Source organism: Monodon monoceros, unplaced genomic scaffold, assembly GCF_005190385.1.
Source record: "Monodon monoceros isolate NGI ecotype Baffin Bay Population unplaced genomic scaffold, NGI_Narwhal_1 Super_Scaffold_3, whole genome shotgun sequence".
NCBI lineage: Eukaryota > Metazoa > Chordata > Mammalia > Artiodactyla > Monodontidae > Monodon > Monodon monoceros.
This window is the reverse complement of record NW_021703780.1, coordinates 61,070,685-61,098,193: the sequence shown is the minus strand read 5'-3', so window position 1 is coordinate 61,098,193 and position 27,509 is coordinate 61,070,685. Positions and strand designations below refer to the sequence as shown.

At 40.6% G+C, this 27,509-nt stretch overlaps 1 protein-coding gene across 2 annotated transcripts in view; it reads right to left on the bottom strand.

Moving 5' to 3' along the window:
- The window catches only part of LARS2 (leucyl-tRNA synthetase 2, mitochondrial), a 161,609-nt gene that overhangs the window by 50,693 nt on the left and 83,407 nt on the right, over positions 1-27,509 (bottom strand). For both annotated transcript variants that reach the window (XM_029243573.1, XM_029243575.1), the window contains exons 8-10: positions 9,659-9,766; positions 8,310-8,469; positions 19-123 (exon numbers count right to left, since the gene is read on the bottom strand). In XM_029243573.1, coding sequence (XP_029099406.1) covers positions 19-123; positions 8,310-8,469; positions 9,659-9,766 — 373 coding nt within the window. The remainder of the gene's footprint in view (positions 1-18; positions 124-8,309; positions 8,470-9,658; positions 9,767-27,509) is intronic.

Here is a 27,509-nt window from a genome sequence, read left to right as displayed (position 1 = left end):
ATTTTAATGGCTACTTACCTATTTTTGCATCCAGAGAGCCCTCAAAGTCAGCTTTGGCCAAGATGACAACAGGGACTTCCTGCTGGGTGAGCATGTTCACAGCTGTCACGGGCGTGAGGCAATCTGAAAATGAGAGCAAACAACTGTGGACGCCAGTCTGCTGGGACTCTAACACCATCTGAATCTCAGAGGAGACAAGTGAGAAAAATAAGCCTTAGAATTTCTGTGTTTTTGTGCTAATTATTATAGAATTTGTTCTTTGAAGGTATTAACAGATAAGTCACACTAGTGGAGAATCAAAAGATTAAACAAAAAAATGAAAATATTCATTCGCACTCCTAACCAAAGACATGAAAATGGCATTTTTACTTTCCAGATGGTGGAGTAAAGATGTTCCCACCACCCACTTTTCCTTTTGAAAAGTACCTCAAGTATACAGAAGAATGAGAAGCACAACAATCTATCTATGGTGAAACTGAAAGATATCTGAAATTTTAAACTATAACACTTGAAGATGGAAGTGGATAGAAAAGGAGAAAATGACTGAACAGAGAGGAGATTTCCACACATACAAGGACAAAACAGTTCCTTCCCATGTACCATTTCTAAGGAGATACCAGAGGTTGTGGTCCAGCAAAAGGAAGGGGTAAATCAAGAAAGAGACAGACATGGGATCTAGGAAACAGAGGATCCAACAAAGAAAAGAGGGTAGGGACATTTGCAGAGCAGAGACAGAGAGAAGTCCCAGGATGACAGATATGCAGAAGCCTGGAGGATGACCAGGTCAGATTTAAGCAGGACAGAGAGCCCCAGGAAGCATCTTCAGGAAAAAAAGGGGATGGATAGATTATCTGACAGGCTGGAATATGTAGAAAACTTGAGAGGAGTTTTAAAGAGCTTCTGGGAGGATGTGGGAAGACAGTCAGAAATTCAAAGAACACAAAGCAAATTAAAAAAATGAGGACACCATGAACTTCAGGAAAAACAGAAAGTTATATAAAAAGGAAAATGTAATCATAGTATATTTGGCTCAGGTGACCGATATTTATGTGGTCATAATAAAACACTTAATTTGGAATTATCCAAACAGTGTGTCATCTTAAATGAAGCTTATTACAACTACTGCAGCAGTGAGATAAACCATACATACGTGAATCTTCACTGAATATATGTAGGACTGGAAGCATGAAGACCCCAATAAAGTCCCAAAGGAAGAAGGGATGAGAGGTGGTAAACAATTAGTGAGTTCATTTGTACTTTTGCAACATAAGCAATTAACTACAGTTATAATTTATGAACTATTACTATTTATACCCACTATGTTTTAAGACTTTATATAGATTTATCTAAAATATGTTCTACAAACCCCAAAGTTAAAATAAGCCTAGGGGACTTCTCTGGTGGTCCAGTGGTTAAGACTTCGCCTTCCAACACAGGGGGTGTGGGTTCAATCTCTGGATGGGGAGCTAAGATCCCACATGCCTCACAGCCAAAAAACCAAAACATAAAACAGAAGCAATATTGTAACAAATTCAACAAAGACTTTAAAAATGGTCCACGTCAGAAAAACCTTAAAAAAAAAAAAAAAGCCTAGGAATTAGGATTTATTTTTCAGAGAGGTAAAGATAGGCTCTGTAAACATCCAAGCCAGCTCCGATCTTCCTTCACCTTGGGTGTCAGGAAGCACAGGACAGGGTTATGGTGGGGACAGAGTGAAAATGCAATGCAAATGGGTCTCCAGGGATGAGGTTCAACCAGCACCCTGGTACCATGACTGGAAGGCACCTGCTGCTGGAGCTGCTGAAGTGCTGACACCCTCAAAGTGGACAGCCAGATTTCTGATTCCATATGGTCCCTTCTCAAAGAACAGGTATACATTTGCAAATTCTGCAATTATGGTATGTTATTAGGAGGATGGACAGTGAGGCATGGTGGAGTGAGAATAAAAGTCACTAGGTAATGTCTAGAACTGGTGAATGGAGAGACAGCAGTGTAGGCATATTATACAGACATGTGGCGGTCTATACCAGAGAAACGGCGGTGGAACAGACTGCCAGTTGACACCATATCTGTCTCTCCTTCTGATTCAGCAATAGAATGTTTAGTTGGACACATGACTGCGTAGCTAATGGCAGCACTGCTCAGCTTCACTTGCACTGGGTATGGCCATGGGGTTAAGTGTAGAAGCAACTTGCAGGTCAAGCTCTCAAAGGGAAGGAGCTGCCCTTCTTCCCCCACCACCTTCTTACTGCGACGCAGATGAAGTGTAGAACAATCTGGAACACACAGATAAGGGCAACGTCCTAGAGGGGCAGAGCAGGAAGACAGAAAGAGCCTCGGCCCCAACCACCCCACAAAGCAGACTTGTTATACCCACTCTACATGTCACGTGGGCAAGAAATAAACTTCTGTCCTTTTAGTCACTGTTTTTCTAGGACTCTGTCACAGCCATCGAACTTATATCCTAAGTAACAAATTCCCCCCCCAAATTAAAAGTGGTTGGGTAAGGAGGCTACTGTCATTGCTGTTGTTAGTACCCTCTGAAATTTCACATAATATACATATATCACCTAGATTTTTAAAAACACAAATTAATTTTTATAAAGAGAGATGGAAATTAAAGTAATTTTGAAGTATTATTATTTTTCACCTGATAAGTTAAGAAAAACTTTTAGAAGGGTACCATCACTGTTTGTGAAGTTGCACTGAAATTCATATATCATTGAATACAGCACTCTAAACTGATATAGCCCTTTCGGAAACCAATTAAAGCAACTTGTAAACAGAACTAGAAAAGGGTTCATAAACTTTGACCAAAAAAATCACACTCTTGGGGATGTTTCCTAAGGAAGTAATTCTATAGAGGCAAAGAGCTGTCTCCATAATAGCCCAAACATGAAAAAGGCCAAATGTTCAACATGATAGGGAAGATTTAGGATATTATGATACACTTGAGTTGACAGAATATTATGTATGGATTAAAAAAACAATTGGGAAGCCTGCCTAAAAACAAAGAAATATTTTCTGATATCACATTAAGTAAAAACCAAAAAATAAAGATAGAAGCAGTCTGATTTTTAAGATAAGTGTGTGCGGGAACACGAATTTAAAAGATTTATGACACATACAAAAGAACAAAGTTGAACTCCTATCTTTGCTATATATAAAAATTATACTTAATTTAAAAATGGATTAAAGACCTAAATATAAGATCTAAAACCATAAAACTCTTAGAAGAAACATAGGTAAAAATCTTTGTGATCTTTGATTAGGCAATGGTTTCTTAGATATGACACCAAAATCAAAAGTAGATAAATTGGACTTTAACAAAATTTAAAACTTCTGTGTTTCAAAGGACACCATCAAGGAAGTGAAAAGAAAACCCACAGAACTGGAGAACATTTTTGTAAATCATATATCTGATAAGAAACTTGTATCTAGCATAAAAAATGATTGTAATTTAATAATAAAGACAACTAAATTAAAAAATGGGCAGATGATCTGAACAGATGTTTCTCTAAAGAAGATACATAAATGGCCAATAAGCATGTGAAAAGGTGCTCAATACCATTAGCCATCAGGTAAATGCAAATCAAAACCACAATGAGATAATGCTTCACACTCACCAGCATGGCCATAATAAAAAAGACAGGCAATAACGAGTGTAGGCAAAGATGTGGAGAAACTGGAACCCCCATGTACTGCTGCTGGGAATGTAAAATAGAGCAGCTGTTTTAAAAAAGTCTGATTGTTCCTCAACCAGTTAAAAATAGAGTTACCATAAGACCTAACAACTCTACTCCTAGATATTGGGTTGGCCCAAATCTGAACGAATGTTCATAGCAGCTAGCTGGAAAGTGGAAAGAAACAAAATGTCCATCAACTGATGAATGGATAAATAAAATCTGGTATATACAATGGAATATTCTGAAATAAAAAGGAATGAAGTACTGACTACAACATGGATGAACCTTGAAAACATTATACTATATGAAAGAAGCCAGTCACAAAAGAACAAATATCATATGAGTCCATTTATATGAAATGTTCAGAACAGGAAAGTTTATGTAGAAAGAAAGTAGATTAGTGGCTGCCTGGGGCTGGGGGAAATAGGAGGAATGGAGGTGACTGCTAGAGGGTATGGGATTTCTTTGGGGGATGATAAAAATGTCCTAAAATTGACAGTGGTGATGGTTGTAAAACTCTGTAGATATACTAAAAAACCATTGAATCGCACATTTTAAATGGGTGAATTTTATGATATGTGAATTATATCTCAATAAAGTCATTACAAGAAAAATATGAAAAAAAAGTAGAGTACTTGCATTAAAGGGCTGAATTTTTCTCCATTTTCCCACATAAAAGGTCTATTATGACAGTTTTTCAATTAGAAAAAGGTTCTTGGCCAGGCCTAGCATTCTCCACATTTGTCATTAGTCATGTGCTGGTGACATGAAGCAGGAAGCCAAGGAGAAATCCCATGTAACTGAAGCAGTTCATACAGGGGTTAAGTCATAGCTAAATGCTTTAGAAGATACAAAGGATTACTAACTTAATAGTTAGTAATTACAAAGGAAACATTCCAGTCAAGAAGCTGCCCTCTGCTCTCAGGGCCCCCACTGCAAAAAAGGCAGGTCTTTCACGCCCCATGGAAAAACAGACCAAAGTCTCTGTTCATAACTCAGCAAAGCAGTGCTGCTTGCGACTAGGTCCCAGGGATGCTCTGTGGAAACAGGGTCCTCTGGTCAAGTAAGCGTGAGGAGAGCTGCATGACGTCCCCTCGTAGACAGTCACAGTGCACGTTAGCACAGCGAAGGCACTAAAAAGTCCAGAAGCAAAGAAACCTATTTATTTTTGCTTTATTCCAGGTTACCTGAGCACGGAAGCTTTCCTCCACACAGTATCTATTAACATGTGCTGAAAGGACGCTAGTAGGAGCAGTTTGATTGAGAATAAACTATTATCCACAGGATTCTGTTCCTTACCCTTTGTCCCACCCCCATGCTGAATCAATGGCAAGACAATAGGGAGCAATAAATTATTCAGTGCTCTGGGGCTTCTCTCTAATGTGTCAATAACAACAGAGTTTCTAAGTCACCCATTAGGGAGACCTCATTTACCCTTTTGGCAAAAAATACATTGTGTAGACCACTGGTGACTCAGAGCTGAAATGTGTGGTTCCAAAGCCCCAGGGTTTGCATATTTTAATATTAGGAATGTAAGAAAAGACTCCAGGAAATGTCAGAACTGCTTCTAGAACTCTGATGATATTTCCCTATTGATGCTTTTTATGGTTTCTGGTTCCTATCAAGTCACAGCTTACATAACATGACTTAAATCAGGGGCGGTCAGCTGAGAAAAGGAGGCAATGCCAATGATTATGGAAATACACTCAATTTCAAGAACTGTACAGAGAAGGACCTTAATTTTTGCTCTCTTAAAGGAATCTGTGCCAATTATAGTATGCTGAGCAAAAACCGTACATTTAGTCAGTAACATCAGCAACCCAGTCGGCCAGGCCAGAAATCAGGGAGTTGTCCCAGGAGCCTTCCAAATACTTCTCAGAGCTGTTCTCGCCCCTCCATTCTGATGGCCACTGTTCTAGGGTCTTCACCATCTCTCACCCTAACTAATGGGGTAAGCCAGCTCTCCTGCCTCTACTCTGCGACTCAAGCATCACCCTGTCCACATGTGTCACCCTCCTCCTCAGACCCCTCAGGGCTCCTTCTGTTCCCACCAAGCGCTCCACCCCACCTTGCCCGATAGCCTCATCACCTGCGCTGCAGAGAAAACTCAACTTACAAAGGTGAAATGACCATCCTTAAGTCATAGGATGGATCTGGGATCAGAACCTTGATCATCTTGTGCCAACTCAGGAGACAATATGCAGAAATCAACTTAGCAACTGCAGGAACTCATGTTTGAGAATTTAAACTTGTGCAAGTGATATATTCAGTCACAACTGTGGGCTGCCATGACTTGCAGCGGTTACTGCTCTAACATTAGTTATCCTCAAAACTGGACATTTGAGGGAAAACCAAGCTGCTTGCCTGATTTGAGCCACATGGCAATGGTAAATGACACTAGTGATAAGATGTTCAGGTTTAAAATGTGACCTCAAAGGCCAAAGGAGGCATAAATCCATATTCATATGGTAATTTTAATTAATTGGGAAAACTGCATTACACTCTAGCACTGTACTGGCCGTAAATGACTGATTCTACATGTCAACATCCAGAGACTTGACATGCAAATTAATCTAGAGACTTTGAATAAATTGACATCTGCAAAAAGAATATTTCCATTCTGAAAATTAGAATCAGAAAATTTAGAGCCAAGTGTAGTGTTCCATTTGTAATTATTTCAGAGATTACTAAAAAGAGGGGAGAACAAAGTGAACGAGCCATTCAGCGCCAAAAGGAAATAACCAGGCCAAGTCAGATCTGCTGATATCCAAATGATCATGAAAACATTGCTCTCTGCATATGCTAAAATTATTTCTTAATTTCTTACATATGAAAATGTTTTGGATTTATATAGTGTCTTTCATGTCAGGAACTCCATCTTTTGTAACTTATTGGCTAGTTAATCCTCTATTGCTATTACTTCATTTTAATTTGTGTCCCCAAATTAACCATGGGAAAAAAATCTAAGGCCAGATGTTTATATTTTTCAGTTTTTCAATTTTAGATATTATTCAACCAACATAGCCCTCAAGGAATCTCAAAATGCTCATGAAAGTAAAAACAACAAGTTTTCCCTTTAAACTAAACAGTTGAAAACAATCCAGTCTTTCCTTTGAATACGTGGAAAATAAAACTGAGAGAGATAGCTACTGGACTTTATAAGCACACACTGAAATCTTAAGAGTCTTTTCTCCATTTCAATATACAACAACAAAAGAGATGAAACCAACCAAGTGATATCTGTCCTGTGCCAGTGAATTACATATGCATCTGGGTCTCCTCTGCTATGACCCCGCCTCTGCCCCCTGAAGACAGGACTGTGAACGGCCATCTATGCATCCCCAAGTGCTCAGCATGTAGCAGGCTCTCAGTAAGTATTAACTGATCTGAATATTGATGTTGTTAAGTAAACAATTAGAAGTCCTAAGCAGAGATAAGCTGGGATGACATTGTTTATCTTTCCAATGTGATCAGGAAATCTTTCATTCTGACTATTTTAAGAATAGCAATTTAAAAAAAAACTTTATGCCACCATTCAAAAAATTTTATTAATCAAATAATTTAAATAGACGTCCAATAATTCAGATGGTGTGCTTTTGGGTTGAAGTTTATAGTCTATGAAAAGTGAAGGAGGCTGAGATTTTTACAGAAATTTTACATTTCTCTGGAGACCTACTTCTAAATGACAGGTGATTTCTTTTCGCCTGCCCAGGATCATATCCCCTTCCTCTGGGAAGAGCCTCTGAGTTTCAGAAAGCTACCCCTTCCTCACTGATGACAGTCTTGTTGGTCTATCAAGGAAGGTGCCTGGCCTTCCCTTGGCCAACAAAAAGGCCAGGTCCCCAGTTATACCAAGTGAACACCCTTCTCTGCAACAGGAATCTCAAACCAAGTGCCCCAAGCACTGAGGGCGAGGTGAGAGCAGATTCACTCAGTCAGTGGTACGCAAGAGACTATTAGCTCCTACTGCCCAAACCCCCATGGCTGTCTGGTCCAAGTCCTCTTCCAGACTGGTTCTTCCCCACAGCTTTCTAGTATGTTCCCCTCCTCCCCTGGGTTAGCCAGAGATGGATTCTGTTGCTTGCAACCCTGGAATACTGACTAATGCATAGGCACTTCCCAATCCTCACTGACCAACACCTGCTATGCCAATTCTAGGTCAGCTTGATCCACTCATTTAAGGCCTGTATTGAGCAGGACTCTGCTTGTCTGCTCAGATCACTGTGTGAATTCTTAAAGATACTAAAATTAAGTTATTGAAATGTTTCCTTTAATTGTCATTGGCTTCCTTCTTGTCCCTGTCAGTATAGTTTTATTTGATGATAAAATTATAAGTTAAGTACCAGATTCTATTCCTATCAGAAAAGAGCTTTAAATCTAGATTATATTTAAAGGGAAAGAGTTGAGCTTTCAAACAAAAACTTAAGAAGCAGACAAACTAGTAACTCAAAGTAACTTAACGTTTTCAAAGTTCTTTTTGATCCTCATGTTTTAAAATCAAAACATGAAAAGTTAGGCCAAGGAGAATAACAGATCACACAAGATGACATATGTGAAAGGACCGTGAACTCTGTGAAACGTAAGGCATAATGCCCCCGTCTTAACCTTAACTTGCCAACTCACCTTTGCCAGGGATGAGAGCCTTCCGAAAGGCTTCCTTCAGAGAGCTGTGCCCATGTAAGAGTCTGTGGCTGGGAGAGATGGCCACATGGGCAGTGCCGTAAACGGCCTCGGGGGTGGCCGTGTAGGCGCTCAGCTTTTCTCCTGTGACTTGCCCATCAACCTGGCAGGGGGGAAGCAGAGTCATTTTCTCAGTCCTCCCTCTGGGCTGCTGTGCTCCCCAGCCATATCCCTTCCTCCCACCCCTCCCCAATCCCAGATAGTGGTGACAGCTTCTGACCATAGCCACAGGGATGTGGGGACCTGAGTTGGTCCCTGGCAGGGGCAGAAAGGGCAAGAGAGAAGAGGGTCACAGCTCCTCTTTCAGGAGGCCTCCCCAGTGCCCACAACCAGGCGTACTTGGGGGCCCCAAATCAAAGGGGGTCAAAGCATGCTCAGAAGGATGCCTTCCCCGGTTCTTGGCTCCTTTGTTCACAAATCAATAATAACTGTCAATGTTATTCGTCCTGAGAAAGGAGCTATACTTTCCTCCAGGATTTAAGTTACAAATAAAGGCATCAACATTTCTAACCAGAAAAAGACACTGAGGCTAATTCCATTTTGAATAGGAAAGAAAGGACAGCCTGAGCTGAGCTCAAGAATGAGTGCTCCTAGGGCTGGTTAAATGCCTTTCAAGGAAGAGTCAAACATTAGGCACCAACTGAATGCCAACTATGTGACAGACACAAGGGACACAGAGAGGCCAGATCCTCCTTTGTTCACACATTCAAATGTGCTCACAAAGTGCCAATGATGTGCAAAGCGCTTGGGGCCCAGAACTAAAAGTCCACACTATGGACTGAGTGCCAATTAGGTGTCACCTATGGAGCCAGGCGAGGGGCCTCAGAGGCACAGCCACATGGCCCTGTACCTGCAGGACTGAGAGTGTTCCCTCCGGAGATGTCTCATTTTCAGGTGGGTCCAGGAATGGAGGTGGAAACACTTTCACGATAAAATATGGGGCAAGGGAGAGAATACAGAAGACATTCCACATACAGTAGCCAGATGGCTCAGAGACCCGCACCCCTCACCCTGGTGAAGAAGCAAAGGCCTACAATGTGATCACATCTTGAAATGAAAATTTTGGATGTAATGAGTTAAATAAAATGTTATTAAAATTAATTTCACCTGTTTCTTTGCACTTTAAAAAATGTGGCTACTAGAAAATTTGAAATTACATATGTGACTCTCAGTATCTTTCTACTGGATAGCACTGTTGCAGAGTCTCAAGTTGCTGGTATCTTCAAAGAGTTCTAAAAATGCAGAAGGGGGTTTCTGAGCATTAATTGCTGGAGATGCTCTTGCTCGATCACCTTTAATGTGAAGTCCAAATGGCAGCCCACACAGTCCCCGATCCAGTGGGCCTGCATGCCTTTTATTCCGTACCATTCTGGAAGGTCTGCCAGCGCGTCCTGCATGGGCTGTAGGAATGAAAGGAGAACGGAGAGGTAGAAGCACACAGCTTACTTAAGACAAAACAAGTGATCTGGGGATCGCTAAGGTGGGAGAACTGGGGACACTGAAGGAGGTTCAGGATTTAGCCCTTTTCTTCTTCACTTGTCAATCAGAGAGGCCCAGCAAAGGTCACACAGATGCACTCATCATGACTCAACTTAGTGAGATGGGTTTCACTCACTTCTCTATTTTGAGCGGGCCAAGGTTTCAGAGAGAGAAGAAAATTAACAAGGGGAGACCATGATTAACATCTTTGATGGATGTGGTTAGTGCATTCTCCTCCACAGTCTGGGACCTAAACAAAAGAAGTTCAAGTTTATGAATTTTTAAACCCTAAGATAAGTCATTCACAGGTATGGCTATTCTACAACTCAACTGTATCATATATAGAACATTATAAGTTTATTTAAAAAATAAAAATTAGCATAAGGGAAACCATCACATTGATTTGTGTAACATTTACTATTAAAAGCACACATTTATTTTCATCGTCTAATTTTAATCCTAAAATCCTACAAAAGGGAGGCTTTTCAATAAACTATTCTCTATGGTCTCAAGCTCATGCCATCCCTTTATTTGAAGATGAGATACATTCTTTCAACAAATAAGTTTAAAAGTAAATCATATATTTATAATAAGAGTCCAATTTTAAATTCCTAATTGTATTATGACAAATACAGGCAACATAACGATGCTTTATTCGTGTAGTGTTTTGTAATTCATAAAGTGCTTTTAAACACATCTCTTCTCACACACTCTGGGTAAGGTAGCTCACTTTCAGATTAATGAACCCACACTGAAAAAGCGTATAGCTTTCTCATGCAAGCCTGCAGGAAAGGACAAGCCAGGACTAAAACCCAGACCTTACTAACTGCATTATTTTGCCTACAGGGCAGAGACTTACTCTATCGTGTGATAAACAACACAGAGCATTTTCTACACTTGTCATCTATCTATCCATCCATTCTCATTTATTTGGGAGAGCCTGCAAGTTTCAAGATCCAGAAATTTCTTCTGAGGCAGAAATTGTGGATTATGGACACCATCAAGTTGACCAGCAATGTGTTCATTCATTTGTTTATTCCCAGGAATGTATTAACTCCCCAACCCTAAACACAAGGACATCATCTAGGCATTGGAGACTTGGGCATACACAAAGCAGGATGTGCCAGAGTCCCTAAAATGAAGTTTAAATAATGCACACATGGAGCCTGCGGCTATTCGTTGGGTAACTGATCAAACTGCAATGCCAAATGCTATTAGCATCAAAGAAGATGGGACACGGGTCGTGGAAATGAATCAAGGGAAAAGAAAAATAGTGGGAGGGTAGGGAAGAAAAGTAACAGAGTGAAAAGTAGGGAGAGATATAAAAGATTTGGGGGGTGGACCACAGAGGAGAAGGAAAGTCATAGGAAGTGGGTGGGTGAGGAAAGAAAAGCTCCAAAAAGAAAAGAAAGGAAGGGAAAAGAAGCAACTAAAGAGTGCCTGCCCAGCCCACAGTAGGGTGCAATGACCAGTCAATAACAGGGTGAGCCTTCCTGCCATGGGGCTGTCAATCTTGAGAGAAAAGCAAAGGAAAGAGGGAACGGAGTTACGCTAATATTAAAATAGAAACCAGACATGTGTGCAAAATTGGAAAAGGAGAGCACTGGAAAGCCTCAGTGAAGAGCTCAAGCTGTCCTTTTAACGCAACGTCACACTAAGGCTCGGTAGCTTCCTTTTTGCTACCAATAGGAACCTAGCTGTGTGACACCTGGCATAATCCTCATGCAGAGACCCAACTACCCAGCTCATGTTTATAGGTCATCTTCAACAAAATGATTCTAGGGTTCTCCCATTTCCGGACCATTAATCACGAAAGATAAAAACGTTTTTTATGAGGAAATGTCATTAATTAGAAACCGTGGGTATTTTATAGTCTACCTGGTCATTTGGAAAGGAGATCCACAAAAACCAAATAGCTGATGACAAAGATTCAGAAATATTTTAGGTAAGTTTTGAAACTTCATAATTCAGCATGACCTATGCTTAAGCCAATTCATGATGTTGATGAAACCGTACTGCCCAATCTCCCAGGGCAGGATCAAGGAAAACCAGAGTTGCTAGTTTTAAGTACAATAAGCAGATCAACATGTGTCAATGCCATACATATATTCCAACATCTGTGCTTGTGAGATGGCTTTCCATAGGATATACAAAATGCTTTATGGGTCAAGTAAAGTTGCCCAAAAGGACCATTATGTTTCAGTATTTGCCTGAGTGAAAACTGACTTTTGAGAAGGTGGTAAAAGTCCTGCTTCAGGTTCCTGACTGTTCATTACTTCAATTAAAGTGGCTTTCTTAAAAAAAAAAAAAAAAAAAAAAAAGTGGCTTTCTTTTGGTACAAACTATTATGTATAAAATAAATAAGCTACAAGGATATATTGTACTGCCCAAGGAATATAGCCAGTATCTTATAATAACTATGAATGGAGTATAATCTATAAAAATTTTCAATCACTACATTATACACCTGAAACTAACATAATATTGTAAATCAACTATACCTCAAAAAAAAAAAAAGTCAGAGCAACGAGATTGCTTCAAGATGGTGGAGTAGAAGGACGTGCTCTCACTCCCTCCTGCAAGAACACCAGAATTACAACAAAGTGCTGAACAATCATCCATGGGAAGACACTGGAACTCACCAAAAATGATACCCCACATCCAAATACAAAGGAGAAACCACAATGAGATGGTAGGAGGGGCACAATCACAATAAAATCAAATTCCATAACTGCTGGGTGGGTGACTCACAAACAGAGAACACTTATACCACAGAAGTCCACCCACTGGAGTGAAGGTTCTGAGCCCCACGTCAGGCTTCCCAATCTGTGGGTCTGGCAACGGAAGGAGAATTCCTAGAGAATCAGACTTTGAATGCTAGTGGGATTCGATTGCAGGACTTTGACAGGACTGGGGGAAAAAGAGACTCCACTCTTGGAGGGAACACACAAAGTACTGTGCTCATTGGGACCAAGCGGAAGGAGCAGTGACCCCATAAGGGACTGAACCAGACCTACCTGCTAGTGTTGGAGGGTCTCACAGGCAGGGGATGACTGTGGCTCACCATGGAGACACTGGCAGCAGAAGTTCCGGGAAGTACTCGTTGGCATGAGCCCTCCCAGGGTCTGCCATTAGCCCCACCAAAGAGACCGGGTAGGCTTCAGTGTTGGGTCGCCTCAGGCTAAACAACCAACAGGGAGGGAACCCAGCCCCATCCATCAGCAGACAAGTGAATTTAAGTTTTACTGAGCTCAGCCCACCAAAGCAACAGCCAGCTCTACCCACCACCAGTCCCTCCCATCAGGAAACTTGCACAAGCCTCTTAGATAGCCTCATCCACCAGAGGGTAGACAGCAGAAGCAAGAAGAACTAAAATCCTGCAGCCTATGGAACAAAAACCACATTCACAGAAAGACAGACAAGATGAAAAGGCACAGGGCTATGTACCAGATGAAGGAACAAGATAAAACCCCAGAAAAACAACTAAATGAAGTGGAGATAGGAAACCTTCCAGAAAAAGAATTCACAATAATGATAGTGAACATGATCCAGGACCTCGCAAAAAAAATGGAGGCAAAGATTGAGAAGATGCAAGAAAAGTTTAACAAAGATCTGGAAGAATTAAAGAACAAACAAATAGAGATGAACAACACAATAACTGAAATGAAAAATACACTAGAAGGAATTTATAGCAGAATAACTGAGGCAGAAGAACGGATAAGGGACATGGAACACAGAATGGTGTAATTCACTGCTGTGGAACAGAATAAAGAAAAAAGGATAAAAAGAAATGAAGACAGCCTAAGAGACCTCTGGGACAACATTTAACATAACAACATTCGCATTATGGAGGTCCCAAAAGGAGAATAGAGAGAGAAAGGACCTGAGAAAATATTTGAAGAGATTATAGTCGAAACCTTCCCTAACATGGGAAAGGAAATAGCCATCTAAGTCCAGGAAGTGCAGAGAGTCCCATACAGGATAAACCCAAGGAGAAACACGCCGAGACACATAGTAATCAAACTGGCAAAAATTAAAGACAAAGAAAAATTATTGAAAGCAGCAAGGGAAAAACAAAACATAACATACAAAGGAATCCCCATAAAGTTATCAGCTGATTTTTCAGTGGAAACTCTGCAGACCAGAAAGGAGTGGCAGGATATACTTAAAGTGATGAAAGGAAAGAAACTATAACCAAGATTACTCTACCTGGCAAGGGTCTCATTCAGATTAGACAGAGAAATCAAAAGCTTTACAGACAAGCAAAAGCTAAGAGAATTCCACACCACCAAACCAGCTCTACAACAAATGCTAAAGGAACTTCTTTAAGTGGGAAGCACAAGAGAAGAAAAGAACCTATAAAAACAAACCCAAAACAATTAAGAAAATGGAAATATGAAAATACATATCGATAATTACCTTAAACGTGAATGGATTAAATGCTCCAACCAAAAGACACAGGCTTGCTGAATGGATACAAAAACAAGACCCATATATATGCTGTCTACAAGAGACCCACTTCAGACCAAGGGAAACATTCAGACTGAAAGTGAGGGGATGGAAATAGATACTCCATGCAAATGGAAATCAAAAGAAAGCTGGAGTAGCAATACTCATATCAGATAAAATAAAGAATGTTACAAGAGACAAGGAAGGACATTACATAATGATCAAGGGATCAATCCAAGAAGGAGATATAACAATTACATATGCACCCAACATAGGAGTACCTTAATACATAAGCCAACTGCTAACAGCTATAAAAGAGGAAATTGACAGTAACACAATAATAGTGGGGGACTTTAACACCTCACTTACACCAATGGACAGATCATCCAAACAGAAAATTAATAAGGAAACACAAGCTCTAATGACACAATAGACCAGATAGATTTAATTGATATTTATAGGACATTCCATCCAAAAACAGCAGTTTACACTTTCTTCTCAAGTGTGCACGGAACATTCTCCAGGATAGATCACATCTTGGGTCACAAATCAAGCCTCAGTAAATTTAAGAAAATTGAAATCACATCAAGCATCTTTTCTGAACACAACGCTATGAGATTAGAAATCAATTACAGGGGAAAAAAATGTAAAAACATAAGCACATGGAGGCTAAACAGTACGTTACTAAATAACCAAGAGATCACTGAACAAATCAAAGAGGAAATCAAAAAACACCTAGAGACAAGTGACAATGAAAACACAACAATCCAAAACCTATGGGATGCAGCAAAAGCAGTTCTAAGAGGGAAGTTTATAGCTATATACAAGCCTACCTCAAGAAACAAGAAAAATCTCAAATAAACAATCTAACCTTACACCTAAAGGAACTAGAGAAAGAAGAACAAACAAAACCCAAAGTTAGCAGAAGGAAAGAAATCATAAAGATCAGAGCAGAAATAAATGAAATAGAAACAAAGAACACAATAGCAAAGATCAATAAAACTAAAAGCTGGTTCTTTGAGAAGATAATCAAAATTGATAAACCATTAGCCAGACTCATCAAGAGAGAGAGGACTGAAATCAATAAAATTAGAAATGAAAAAGGAGAAGTTACAACAGACACCGCAGAAATACAAAACATCTGAAGAGACTACTACAAGCAACCCTATGCCAATAAAATGGACAACCTGGAAGAAATGGACAAATTCTTAGAAAGGTATAACCTCCCAAGACTGAACCAGGAAGAAACAGAAAATACGAACAGACCAATCACAAGTAACGAAATTGAAACTGTGATTAAAAATCTTCCAACAAACAAAAGTCCAGGACCAGATGGCTTCACAGATGAATTGTATCAAACATTTAGAGAAGAGCTAACACCCATCCTCTCAAACTCTTCCAAAAAATTGCACAGGAAGGATCACTCCCAAACTGATTCTATGAGGCCACCATCACCCTGATACCAAAACCAGACAAAGATACTACAAAGAAAGAAAATTACAGACCAATGTCACTGACGAATATAGATGCAAAAATCCTCAGCAAAATACTAGCAAACAGAATCCAACAACACATTAAAAGGATCATACACCATGATCAAGTGGGATTTATCCCAGGGATGCAAGGATTCTTCAATATATGCAAATCAATCAATGTGATACACCAGATTAAGAAATTGAAGAATAAAAACCATATGATTGGGCTTCCCTGGTGGCGCAGTGGTTGAGAGTCTGCCTGCTGATGCAGGGGACACGGGTTCGTGCCCCGGTCCGGGAAGATCCCACATGCCGCGGAGCGGCTAGGCCCGTGAGCCATGGCCACTGAGCCTGCGCATCCGGAGCCTGTGCTCCTCAACGGGAGAGGCCACAACAGTGAGAGGCCCATGTACCGCAAAAAACAACAACAACAACAACCACCAAGAAAACCCAAAACCGTACGATCATCTCAATAGATGCAGAAAAAGCTTTTGACAAAATTCAACACCCATTTAGGATAAAACCTCTCCAGAAAGTAGGCATAGAGGGAACCTACCTCAACATAATAAAGGCCATATACGACAAGCCCACAGTAAACATCATTCTCAATGGTGAAAAACTGAAAGCATTTCCTCTAAGATCAGGAACAAGACAAGGACGTCCACTCTTGCCACTATAATTGAGCACAGTTTTGGAAGTCCTAGCCACGGCAATCAGAGAAGAAAAGGAATACAAATTGGAAAAGAAGAAGTAAAACTGTCACTGGTTGCAGATGACATGATACTATACATAGAGAATCCTAAAGATGCCACCAGAAAACTACTAGAGCTACTCAATGAATTTGGTAAAGTTGCAGGATACAAAATTAATGCACAGAAATCTCTTGCATTCCTATATACTAAAGATGAAAAATCTGAAAGAGAAATTAAGGAAACACTCCCATTTACCACTGCAACAAAAAGAATAAAATACCTAGGAAAAAACCTACCTAGGGAGACAAAAGACCTGTATGCAGAAAACCATAAGATACTGTTGAAAGAAATTAAAGATGATACCAACAGATGGAGAGATATACCATGTTCTTGGATTGGAAGAATCAATATTGTGAAAATGACTATACTACCCAAAGCAATCTACAGATTCAATGCAATCCCTATCAAATTACCAATGGCATTTTTTACAGAACTAGAACAATAAATCTTAAAATTTGTACGGAGACACAAAAGACCCCGAATAGCCAAAGCAGTCTTGAGGGAAAAAAACGGAGCTGGAGGAATCAGACTCCCTGACTTCAGGCTATACTACAAAGCTGCAGTAATCAAGACAATACAGTACTGGCAGAAAAACAGAAATATAGATCAATGGAACAGGATAGAAAGCCCAGAGATAAACCCACGCACCTATGGTCAACTAATCTATGACAAAGGAGGCAAGGATATACAATGGAGAAAAGACAGTCTCTTCAATAAGTGGTGTGGGAAAACTGGACAGCTAGATGTAAAAGAATGAAATTAGAATACTCCCTAACACCACACACAAAAATAAACTCAAAATGGATTAGAGACCTAAATGTAAGACCTAAATGTAAGACCTAAATGTAAGACCAGGCACTATACAACTCTTAGAGGAAAACATAGGAAGAACAGTGTTTGACATAAATCACAGCAAGGTCTTTTTTGATCCACCTCCTACAGTAATGGAAATAAAAACAAAATTAAACAAATGGGACCTAATTAAACTTAGAAGCTTTTGCACAGCATAGCAAACCATAAACAAGACGAAAAGACAACCCTCAAAATGGGAGAAAATATTTGCAAACGAATCAACGGACAAACGATTAATCTCCAAAATATATAAACAGCTCATGCAGCTCAATATTAAAAAATCAAACAACCCAATCCAAAAATGGGCAGAAGACCTAAATAGACATTTCTGCAAAGAAGACATACAGATGGCCAGGAAGCGCATGAAAAGCTGCTCAACATCACTAATTATTAGAGAAGTGCAAATCCAAACTACAATGAGGTATCACCTCACACCAGTTAGAATTGGCATCATCAGAAAATCTACAAAGAACAAATGCTGGAGAGGGTGTGGAGAAAAGGGAACCCTCTTGCACTGTTGGTGGGAATGTAAATTGGTACAGCCACTATGGAGAACACTATGGAGGTTCCTTAAAAAACTAAAAATAGAATTGCCTTATGACCCAGTAATCCCACTACTGGGCATATACCCAGAGAAAACCGTAATTCAAATTTGAAGACACATGCACCCCAATGTTCACTGCAGCACTATTTACAGATGAATCAGTTTGCAGGGCAGAAACTGAGACACAGATGTAGAGAACAAACGTATGGACACCAAGGGGGGAAAGCAGCGGTGGGTGGTGGTGGTGGTGTGATGAATTGAGAGATTGGGATTGACATGTATACACTAATATGTATAAAATGGATAACTAATAGGAACCTGCTGTATAAGAAAATAAATAAAATAAAATTCAAAAAAAAATTAAAGCAACAATCACACAGTGTATAAGCAGTTCCTTTTGTATAAAGAATAAAAAAGTCAATAAAATTTATTGTAAAGTTAAAAAAAAAAAAGTGGCCGCCTTTCAGTTTCTCAAAAATACCAAGCCTGCCTCATGGTCTTGGCACATGCTATGTTCTTGCCTTGAAACACCGTTTCCTCACCTTCTATACAGTGGCTGCTGAGTCTCCCCATCTAAAGAGGTGCCCCTATCATTCTCCTTGCTCTTCCCACATCCCTAATGGTCCATCTCTTCTCTAGTCTGTTTGACTGCTTGTTGACGGTCTGGCTCCTTCTCTGCATTATAAGCTCCCTGAGAGTTCTGTTCACCAGTGTAAACTCAGCACCTATAGTTTCTGATATATAATAGGTATTCTGAATAAGTGAAAAAAAAAAAGAGAAATGGGCCTCCTGCCAAGGTAATGTAGAAACCAACCCTTTCCCCTTCTCTTTTCCCTGATAATGACGAGGAAGCCTACCTCTAATAACCTGGGTCAGCCAAGGCTCTGGTTTCAATAGACCTGTCCCAGGGGACACACTGCTGACCATGGACAGGTGGCCTTGTCCTCCTGCAGCACAGCCAACAGGAACCTGGCTCTTCAGTGGGCCCCTTGGTGGCCTTTCAGTTTCATTGGTGTCCCTCTCTTTCCCTCCCTCAGGGACCTCAAGAGGACTCAATTCCATGATTTTAAGCCTGCAAACTCTGTGCTTTAAGAGAAAGTTACAAAAGTCCAAAAAAAAAATTGATACAGATTTATTTATTTATTTGATACAGGTTTATTTCTAAATGTGACTTTTGGGGTGTTTAAAAATCACTCATAAGGACTTCCTTGGTGCTTCAGCAGTTAAGACTCTGTGCCCCCAATGCAGGGGGCCTGGGTTCGATCCCTGGTCGGGGAACCAGATCCAGCATGCTGCAACTAAAAGATCCCACACGCTGCAATGAAGATCCCAGGTGCTGCAACCAAGACCCGGTGCAGCCAAATAAATAAATATTTTAAAAAATATCACTCGTAGGGGTGGCCGTAAGGCAGCATAAGATCATGATTCACTGAAGAAAAGCTGAATTATATTCCATATGTAGTTTATATATATTTAGTTGGATACGAATTCCTTGGAAACTAACCATATACGTAAAGGTACCTATAAACACACTCAGCTAAGGAGAATATTTACTTGATTGAAAGAGCTTATTCCCAAAATCTTTCAGATAAACCATAGTTTCTCCATATTTTCCCTTCCTGGCCGACATAAATGGAACATGAAATTGCAGAGCTACACATACATGTAACATTTAAAAAATGTTACAAAACAAATATTAGAAACATAGAGTTTCTGTTACTGACAGCACAGACTTGAAAAGCCGAACAACTAATTTTAGCATAACCCAGAGGTTAATGGGATTTCTGGGATTCGATCTTTGATATACTACCCTAAAGATGCATGAGAGATAAAAATGAGTCAGTTGGTAAGAACTGCAATGTAAACTTCATCTAAAATAAGGCTTTCCTAGAAATTCTTTCAAAAGAAACCAGCTGCTATGGACATTAGAAGATGGCATGTGGTATCTCAATTATGAATGAATCATGTACCAAAGTTTCCATGCTCCCATCCACTTCAATTATAATATGGCCACTGAGCTCCCTTGTAGAAGACATTGTTTCGTGTAATAAAAGGTGCCAGGAAATCCAGAGAACACAGGGACATGTTGAACTGCCCCATGACTGTTCAATCAGCAAAACCCAGGAAACTATGGGCCAAACAGCCCAGGTCCTTCAACTGATAAATTGTAAGAAAAAGAAAGGGATAAAGATGGAAACCTGTAGATTAAAGTACTTGAAAGACATCAAATTTAAAAAGTGAAGGTAGGAATAAACTATACTCTCTAGGGAGGCACATTTAGGTGCTAAAACTATAGAGAGATGTGAGGACATGACTACTATCTAAAAGTTAGGATAGTAGCTACTTTGGGGCCAGGGAGGCACTTATGTTGAGATGAGGCATGTAGAGGGCTTCTGGAGTGCTCTGGCAAGATCCACTATCTTGACCTACAAGGGCGGCTGCTTTAAAATAATTCAAAAGCTATATATTTGTTATATGGTTATCTGCATTTCATTTTATAATAAAAATGTAAAAACAAAACCTTACTAAGTTTGGTATTACATAGGTCACAACTCTTATCCCACATTGTTCCCAGAGTATGGCATAGAGAAATGTTGGCCTGTGATCTCTATGATTCAAGTGCAAACTATCTTGTTTTTCTTTAAACCCCACAAGGGGCCTGACCTAGAGCCTAGGACTGTGTCTTGAACTGGGCAAATGCTCATCAAATTCCCATTTAATTCCCTCCACTCAAGGGAGAGTCTCAGAGAGCAAGCAGTACTACAAAACCAGATCCCCAGGCATCTAGGGAGGGGAGTAGTAACCTTTGTAGAACACTTCCTGTGTAGCAGGCACTTTTATGTATGTTGCCTCATTTAATCTTCACAACAGGACAAGTCAAGAAGTATTATCTCCACCTCACAGATGAGAAAACAAGTCTCAGAAATTTCCTCTAAGTCACTCCAAAAGTATGGGGTGGAACAGTGAAAAAGCACTGGCAGCAAGGTGTAGCTGACTCCTAAGTTCATACGCATTCCTATACTCTACTATGCAATGACTACTCTCCAGCAGAGGTCCTTAAATCCTGCTTTCCCACATCCATATTTCACATAGTTTTGGCTTATCATTCTCTAAGTTAAAAGAGACACTTATTAGAGATCTGCCTGCTTCTATTATCCTATTTATATTTTTATTTTTTTCCTGGAAAGAAGACTCTGGTTATAGAGTCATAGGGCTTGGGTTGTGATCAAAATTCCCTTTCTTCAGATAAGGACACAAAGGCTCCCAGAGGTTTAGCAAGATGCCCAACATCACTTAGCTAATTGGAGTGAAGCTAAAAACTCATTCCTCAGGCCTCATTTAACTACAGTGCATCTTCCTTAGAACCTTTCTCCCCAATTGCATAGTGAACTTTTATTGTTTAAGCTGCCCAGCACCTGAAGTCTCTTCTTTCTTGGGGGCAGGGGTAGGGAGGGGAATTGCAAGATGGAGTGAGTGGCAGGGCCCCACCACCAACTATGGAAGCTAGAAAGAGGGTGCTTTTCCCATCCCAATCTCCTCCTCTGTGGAAGCTAAACAAATAGTGTAACCAATCATAGGCTCAGTACAACTGGAACACTGAGGGGGGACCTAGAGGCACAGGGTCAACTGGTTTAAATGCCACACCAGAACTGAGAGGCTGGAGATGCTGGTACCAATGGCAGCAATGACTTAACCAGACCATTCCTAGGACAAGATTTCAGCTGTGCCCTTGTTCTCCCTGATTCCTGCCTAGGCCTGGGTCTCCTGCCTTCCCATCCAACTGTGAGGAACCTGATCCTCTCCTGACCAATTCCTTTTTGGCTTAAGTTAACGAGAGTAACTTTAGGTTGTTTCAACCAAGTTTCCTAACTAATAATGGATTTTAAAAGTTTCAACATCCTGGGCTTCCCTGGTGGCGCAGTGGTTGGGAGTCTGCCTGCCGATGCAGGGGACGTGGGTTCGTGCCCCAGTCTGGGAGGATCCCACATGCCGCGGAGCGGCTAGGCCCGTGAGCCATGGCCGCTGAGCCTGCGCGTCCGGAGCCTGTGCTCTGCAACGGGAGAGGCCACAACAGCGAGAGGCCCGCGTACCGCAAAAAAAAAAAAAAAAAAAAAAAAAATTCAGCATCCTGATGTGTATCTATATTAGCTGAAACTATACTGTCTGATATCATTGTAGCAAAAGTGTAAAATCTTGAATATATTAATATTAGAAAAATAAAACATAATGCTAATAAACTATTACTCAATCTTCTGATACAATTATATATTTTAGAAAGCTTTTCAATTTATGCAGCGATTTAAGGGGTCTTAAATGCCAACAAGCACGTAACTAGGGCATTATGAACTCAGAATGACCCTCGGCTTTTCCTCTCCAAGGATTAGTGAGATTCCATTTAACTTCCAAGCAAACCTATGTGTGGTATCAAGGGATCTGATGTCTTTCCATCAGATAAAACCCACGTTATATGATCTGAAGGTTAGCCCCAACTCCCACTCCATCCTTTCTTGCCACAGAAAATTCGGAGCTGATGGGGTCCATTTCTGACACACTTTACGCCCCTCCCCTTCCCCTGCATTACTGAGCCACAGTTTACAAACCCTCTCACTGTGTTTTTCTTCTAGATTGAACTGTCAAAGCTGGAATACTTCCTATGGAGGTGCTTTGCTTAAAATATTCAGATCTCGATGAGGACAAAAGATTCAAATAGAATGAAATGTGAATGTTTTGATATGCTAATTGTGGCAGGGAAAAAAGTCCACCTGCTTAAAACCTTACCAAATCTATGAATATTTTTTAAAAATCAAAAGAAATGAAAAAGAAAAAAATGAAACCAAACTCTTGAGAATAACCCAGCAAGCCCTTTTTAGTCCCCACTATAAAATAAACTCATTATTCACGACTGAATTTTGAAGAACAGGGCTCCAGAAAGCACCTGCCCAACAGCTTCCAACAAGCCCCCCTCAGCCCAGGGCCAGCCCCACCAAGTCTCCACCAGAACAAGAAGAGCCTGGTGAGCATTTACAGTGCTACAGTTGTTCAATGCAAAGAACTGTTTTCATTTGTTTGTTTGTTTGTTTGGGGTTTTTGTTGAGATTATATACTTTTTGTGGTGTTTTGCAATTACAGTGACAGTAGATGGTATTCATCTCAAGTCCTTACGTTTGCCAGTTGGCAGTGCCTCCCTTACCCACTCTGGCCAACCTCAATTTATAGAAATCTTACTGGCTCATAGAATCCAAAAACTTGGGGAAGTACCAGGTTTTGAGACTCTTTATTAAAGTGCTATGAAATCCCTTTTCAAATAAAATCTGAGGGAACCCAATATCTAAGAGTTGAAAGCTGAACTATTCTAGGAGATGCCCTGCTCTCTCCTCTAACCCCTCTACATCAACTCCCAAGGCTTGGGCACAACTTGGAAACCATTAATTATTCAACTCCCTTCACTTAATTAATGAAAAAATGGCTCACTCGACCAAGTCAACAGCAGACCCCAAATAATGAATTGACCAGATCTGATTTTTCTGGGGCCATCATGCTCAGTTTTCAGGCATCTTTCTGTAAATTAAAAAAAGAGACAACTTCTTCCATATGCAAAACCTAGAAATGAACAACGTGAATGGGCTCCTCATTCAATTTTTACAAATAATTATTGCATTTAATACTCAACTGAAGTCAAATTGTAAAGTTTCCCTGTGGTTATTATTTAGCATATATAGAAGTACTATGGTTAGGATTGGGGGGACCTATTATAATCATTTCACTAGGATAAGTCTGAAAAGACGGCCACTGTTGCTCCATAGGTACAGCGCGTGAATGAAGATGCCTTCAGAAGTTGAAACAACACTGTACAGGAATGAGTCTCAGTGTGAGCCTGTGTTTAAGAGCATGTACCACCAGGAGATGGGCTGAAGCAAACATCCAACTGAAAAGGCTTTAGTAATACAAAATAGAATCAGGAATAAGAAAGAGGAAGATGAAAACTACAAAGCAGTGGATAAAAAGAGGATTAGATATAACATGGCTAATCTGACTGTTTCTTCAAAGAAGCAGAAATAATGCCAGGAATAAATCCATACTTCCCAAGAGAAGACAGGATGTGAGCTAAAGCATGAAGAACAAGGTGCAACAGGACCGTAAATAAGAATTCTAGAAGACGTGCTTTTAAAAACATGACACATTTTAAAGACCTTGGTTAAAAAAAAAAAAAAAGTTTAGGCAAACTGAGAAATATAGACCTTTTAAAACAAGTGGATTTATTAGCTACTAAGGGGAAAGTCGAGAAACTGCAACCTTGAGAGCTGGTTACAGATTTGAGACAGGATTTAATGAGATTTAATTAAAATGGACAATTTTTAAAAAGCTTAACACTTAGCCTTCTTCTGAATCAGTATGATTTGATTAGCAATTTTTTTTTTTTTTTTTTTTGCGGTACGCGGTCCTCTCACTGTTGTGGCCTCTCCTGTTGTGGAGCACAGGCTCCGGACGTGCAGGCTCAGCGGCCATGGCTCACAGGCGCAGCCGCTCCGCGGCATGTGGGATCTTCCCGGACCGGTGCACGAACCCGTGTCCCCTGCATCGGCAGGTGGACTCTCAACCACTGCGCCACCAGGGAAGCCCAGCAATTATTTTTGAACGATAATTTGTCTGTATTTTTTCTAAAACTTATTATTGTTGCCAAGATTTCTTTATTCTTTTTGTTCCTGGAATCATTTCAGTGCAATTACTCCAAAGACACAGTATATATTTGAGTTGTAATAAAGGAAAGTCAATTCTGGAGGCAGTAAGATGTTTAAAAAATCTAGATGTCCCCTCTGGAATATTCTAGAGGAATAAACTCTCTCACGTCCTAGTCTCCCTCTTCTGCTTTGGCTCTGGCATGAAGTTGTGCATGAAGATTATAAACACATTAAAAAGCTCTGGCATGATGTTTACCTTGTTTACCTCTCTCTCTCTGATGGTTCTACTTTAATCTCTCTTCTGCAAAATAATATGCATTTCTAGCAAAATCCATTTGTTGTGACATCTCAATGTAAAACATTTATTTACAAATTCAGTTGTGCTATCCAAGGGTCTCAATTCCAGTGAAGGTGCTATTAACCCAGAAGGGAAATAATCAGTTCTAAGCAAGGCACCCTGCAAATGATGTATGACTTGCCAACAATGTATGGGTCATGGGACTGCAGAGGAAAAAGGAAAGGAGGCACCAAGCAGCCCATGCTTACTTACATCAAGGGTGTATCTCAGAGCCATGTGAAAAGGAGGAACAAACCAAGTGCTATTAAATAGCTTCCGAATAGCTGGAAAGAAGGAAGTGCTTTCTGGGTATGACCAGCATGGATGTCCCGGTGTGCATGCTCTGTGGGAAAGGATGTGGTGAAGGAAACCAGGAAGCTACAGTGGCAGCCATGTATCAACTCATATATCAACTTACTCATGTATCAACTCAGGCCGCACCCCAGCCTTTTTGTTTTTTCCCTCTGTCTCAGGTAACCCACTTTTTCAGCAGCAAAATGATTTAAATTCCACTAACTTCTAAGAGATGGTGACTATAGGTTCTGAAATGTCACCACCAAAACCTAAGAGTGCAGATGGCAGAGGACAAACTCTCTCAGTGACAGAGCCACCTGTCTGATGAGACAGCTTCTGATTCCCAGAGGCCACCCACATCACCTCACTGCCCCTGTCTCCACAGTACAAGAGAGAGGCTGCAACTGTACCCCTTAGGAGGAGGGAGAAATTAAATCACTATCCTGCAAACAGAACATGGTACTCAGCCCAATCTGTGGCACTAGGCTACCCTTGCCTGAAAAGGTGCTTTTGTTCCGAGAAGGGGGAGTTTTGGGAGCAACACTAAGAGCGTTTATTGGTCTAATTAAGAAAAACAAAATGGGGACAGCAGTCCCAGGGGACATTCTGCTCAAATGCCTTCGATTTGGAAGCTTGCTTATAAACTTAAAACTTGCAAGAACATAAGACCATCCCTTTCCAAGACACTCAGGTCTAAAGAAGATGTGTAAATAAATGCTGACATAACCCTGCTATCAGGCTGTTTTGTTTTATGATTATCAAAATAACAATAATCATTATGGAAAATTTGGAAAAGACAGAAAAGGATGGGGAAAAAAATTACAGTTACCCAAAATCAACTTAAGCATCCAGGGAGATCACTATTAATATTTGTTCTATATCCTTCCATCCTATTTATATCCCATCTTCCAGTGATACTGAGATGCATATTTTCCCCACAAATTCTGAAATTGAGACACGTCTTACAATCAATGGTGCCTTTGATTGAGCATTTTTCATTCTCAGTGGAGCATAAAATTTAAAACCAATCGTGTGTTAGAACTGATAAAACATACTATGAGTGTGTGTACTTGTGCATATGCTTTTACACAGTTAAAATTATGCTGCTAATATACTGTTTTTAAATGACTAGAGTTTGCATTTTACCAGAGTTCACAACTTACTACAGCTCTAGAAAGGATTAAATCTCTTTTTTAAGCAATTCTGACACTCAGAATCAGCCACCCTGGAATAGTAAGCAAAATAAATAGAGAAATGGAAAGATACTGTGGAAAATTGTCGCTTTCTATAAGAAAACACATTTTGAAAAACAAAACGGAACAATATAATATGGATATGTATGTATCTGCTAATGTCTGTTCGCTTCCTTAATAGCAGTGGAAGCCACTGGATCAGTCTCACTGTTCTCCAGGCAGCTGGGTTTAGAATGCCCTGGGGTAAGGAAAGGGCACTGGATTAGAGAATAATGACATAAAACATGACACTGCTCCAGCTCTGAGGTCAACAAGCCAACTCCATCAAGAACAAACTAGAAAACCTCTAATCACTGTACTTTCCGTTATCTGGCCATCTGTGCCCTCTCCCTGTACCTATAACATTTCCTAACTTGCATTAGCTGGCTTCCTGCAACCCTCACCCTCCGACTGTCTGCCTTCTGCATGTGGTTGTCGGAAATACTTGGTTGCTTGGGAACTAGTGCTCAAGAGCAGGCGGACGAAACACAGGCCTAGGGCTTGGGAGACTCAGGTTGGGTCCTGGCTTTCCTAGCCTTGGGGGCCTGAGTTATAAAATGAGGAATGGGATCAGGCGGTAATTTTCAGGGACATCTCAAGCTGGCCATCAGCCCCCCTGGGGAGCAGGAGGAGGGCAGGATGTGGCCTACTTAAAATAAAGCAACAATTTATCCCTTCGTTTTTAGACACCATATTGACTTTGTAATTTCCGGCAGCAGTAAAGGCAGGCACGAGGGTTTGTTTGTTTTTTTTGCAGTACGTGGGCCTCTCTCTGTTGTGGCCTCTCCCGTTGCGGAGCACAGGCTCCGGACGCACAGGCTCAGCGGCCATGGCTCACGGGCCCAGCCGTGAGCATAGACGCACGGGCTCCGCGGCATGTGGGATCTTCCCGGACCGGGGCACGAACCCATGTCCCCTGCATCAGCAGGCGGACTCTCAACCACTGCACCACCAGGGAAGCCCCATGAGGGTTTTTTTTTGGTCGGCTTTTATGTTTTTCAGATCAGGACAGTGATTAGAAAGCACAGGAGACTGAGCCTAATGTCGGG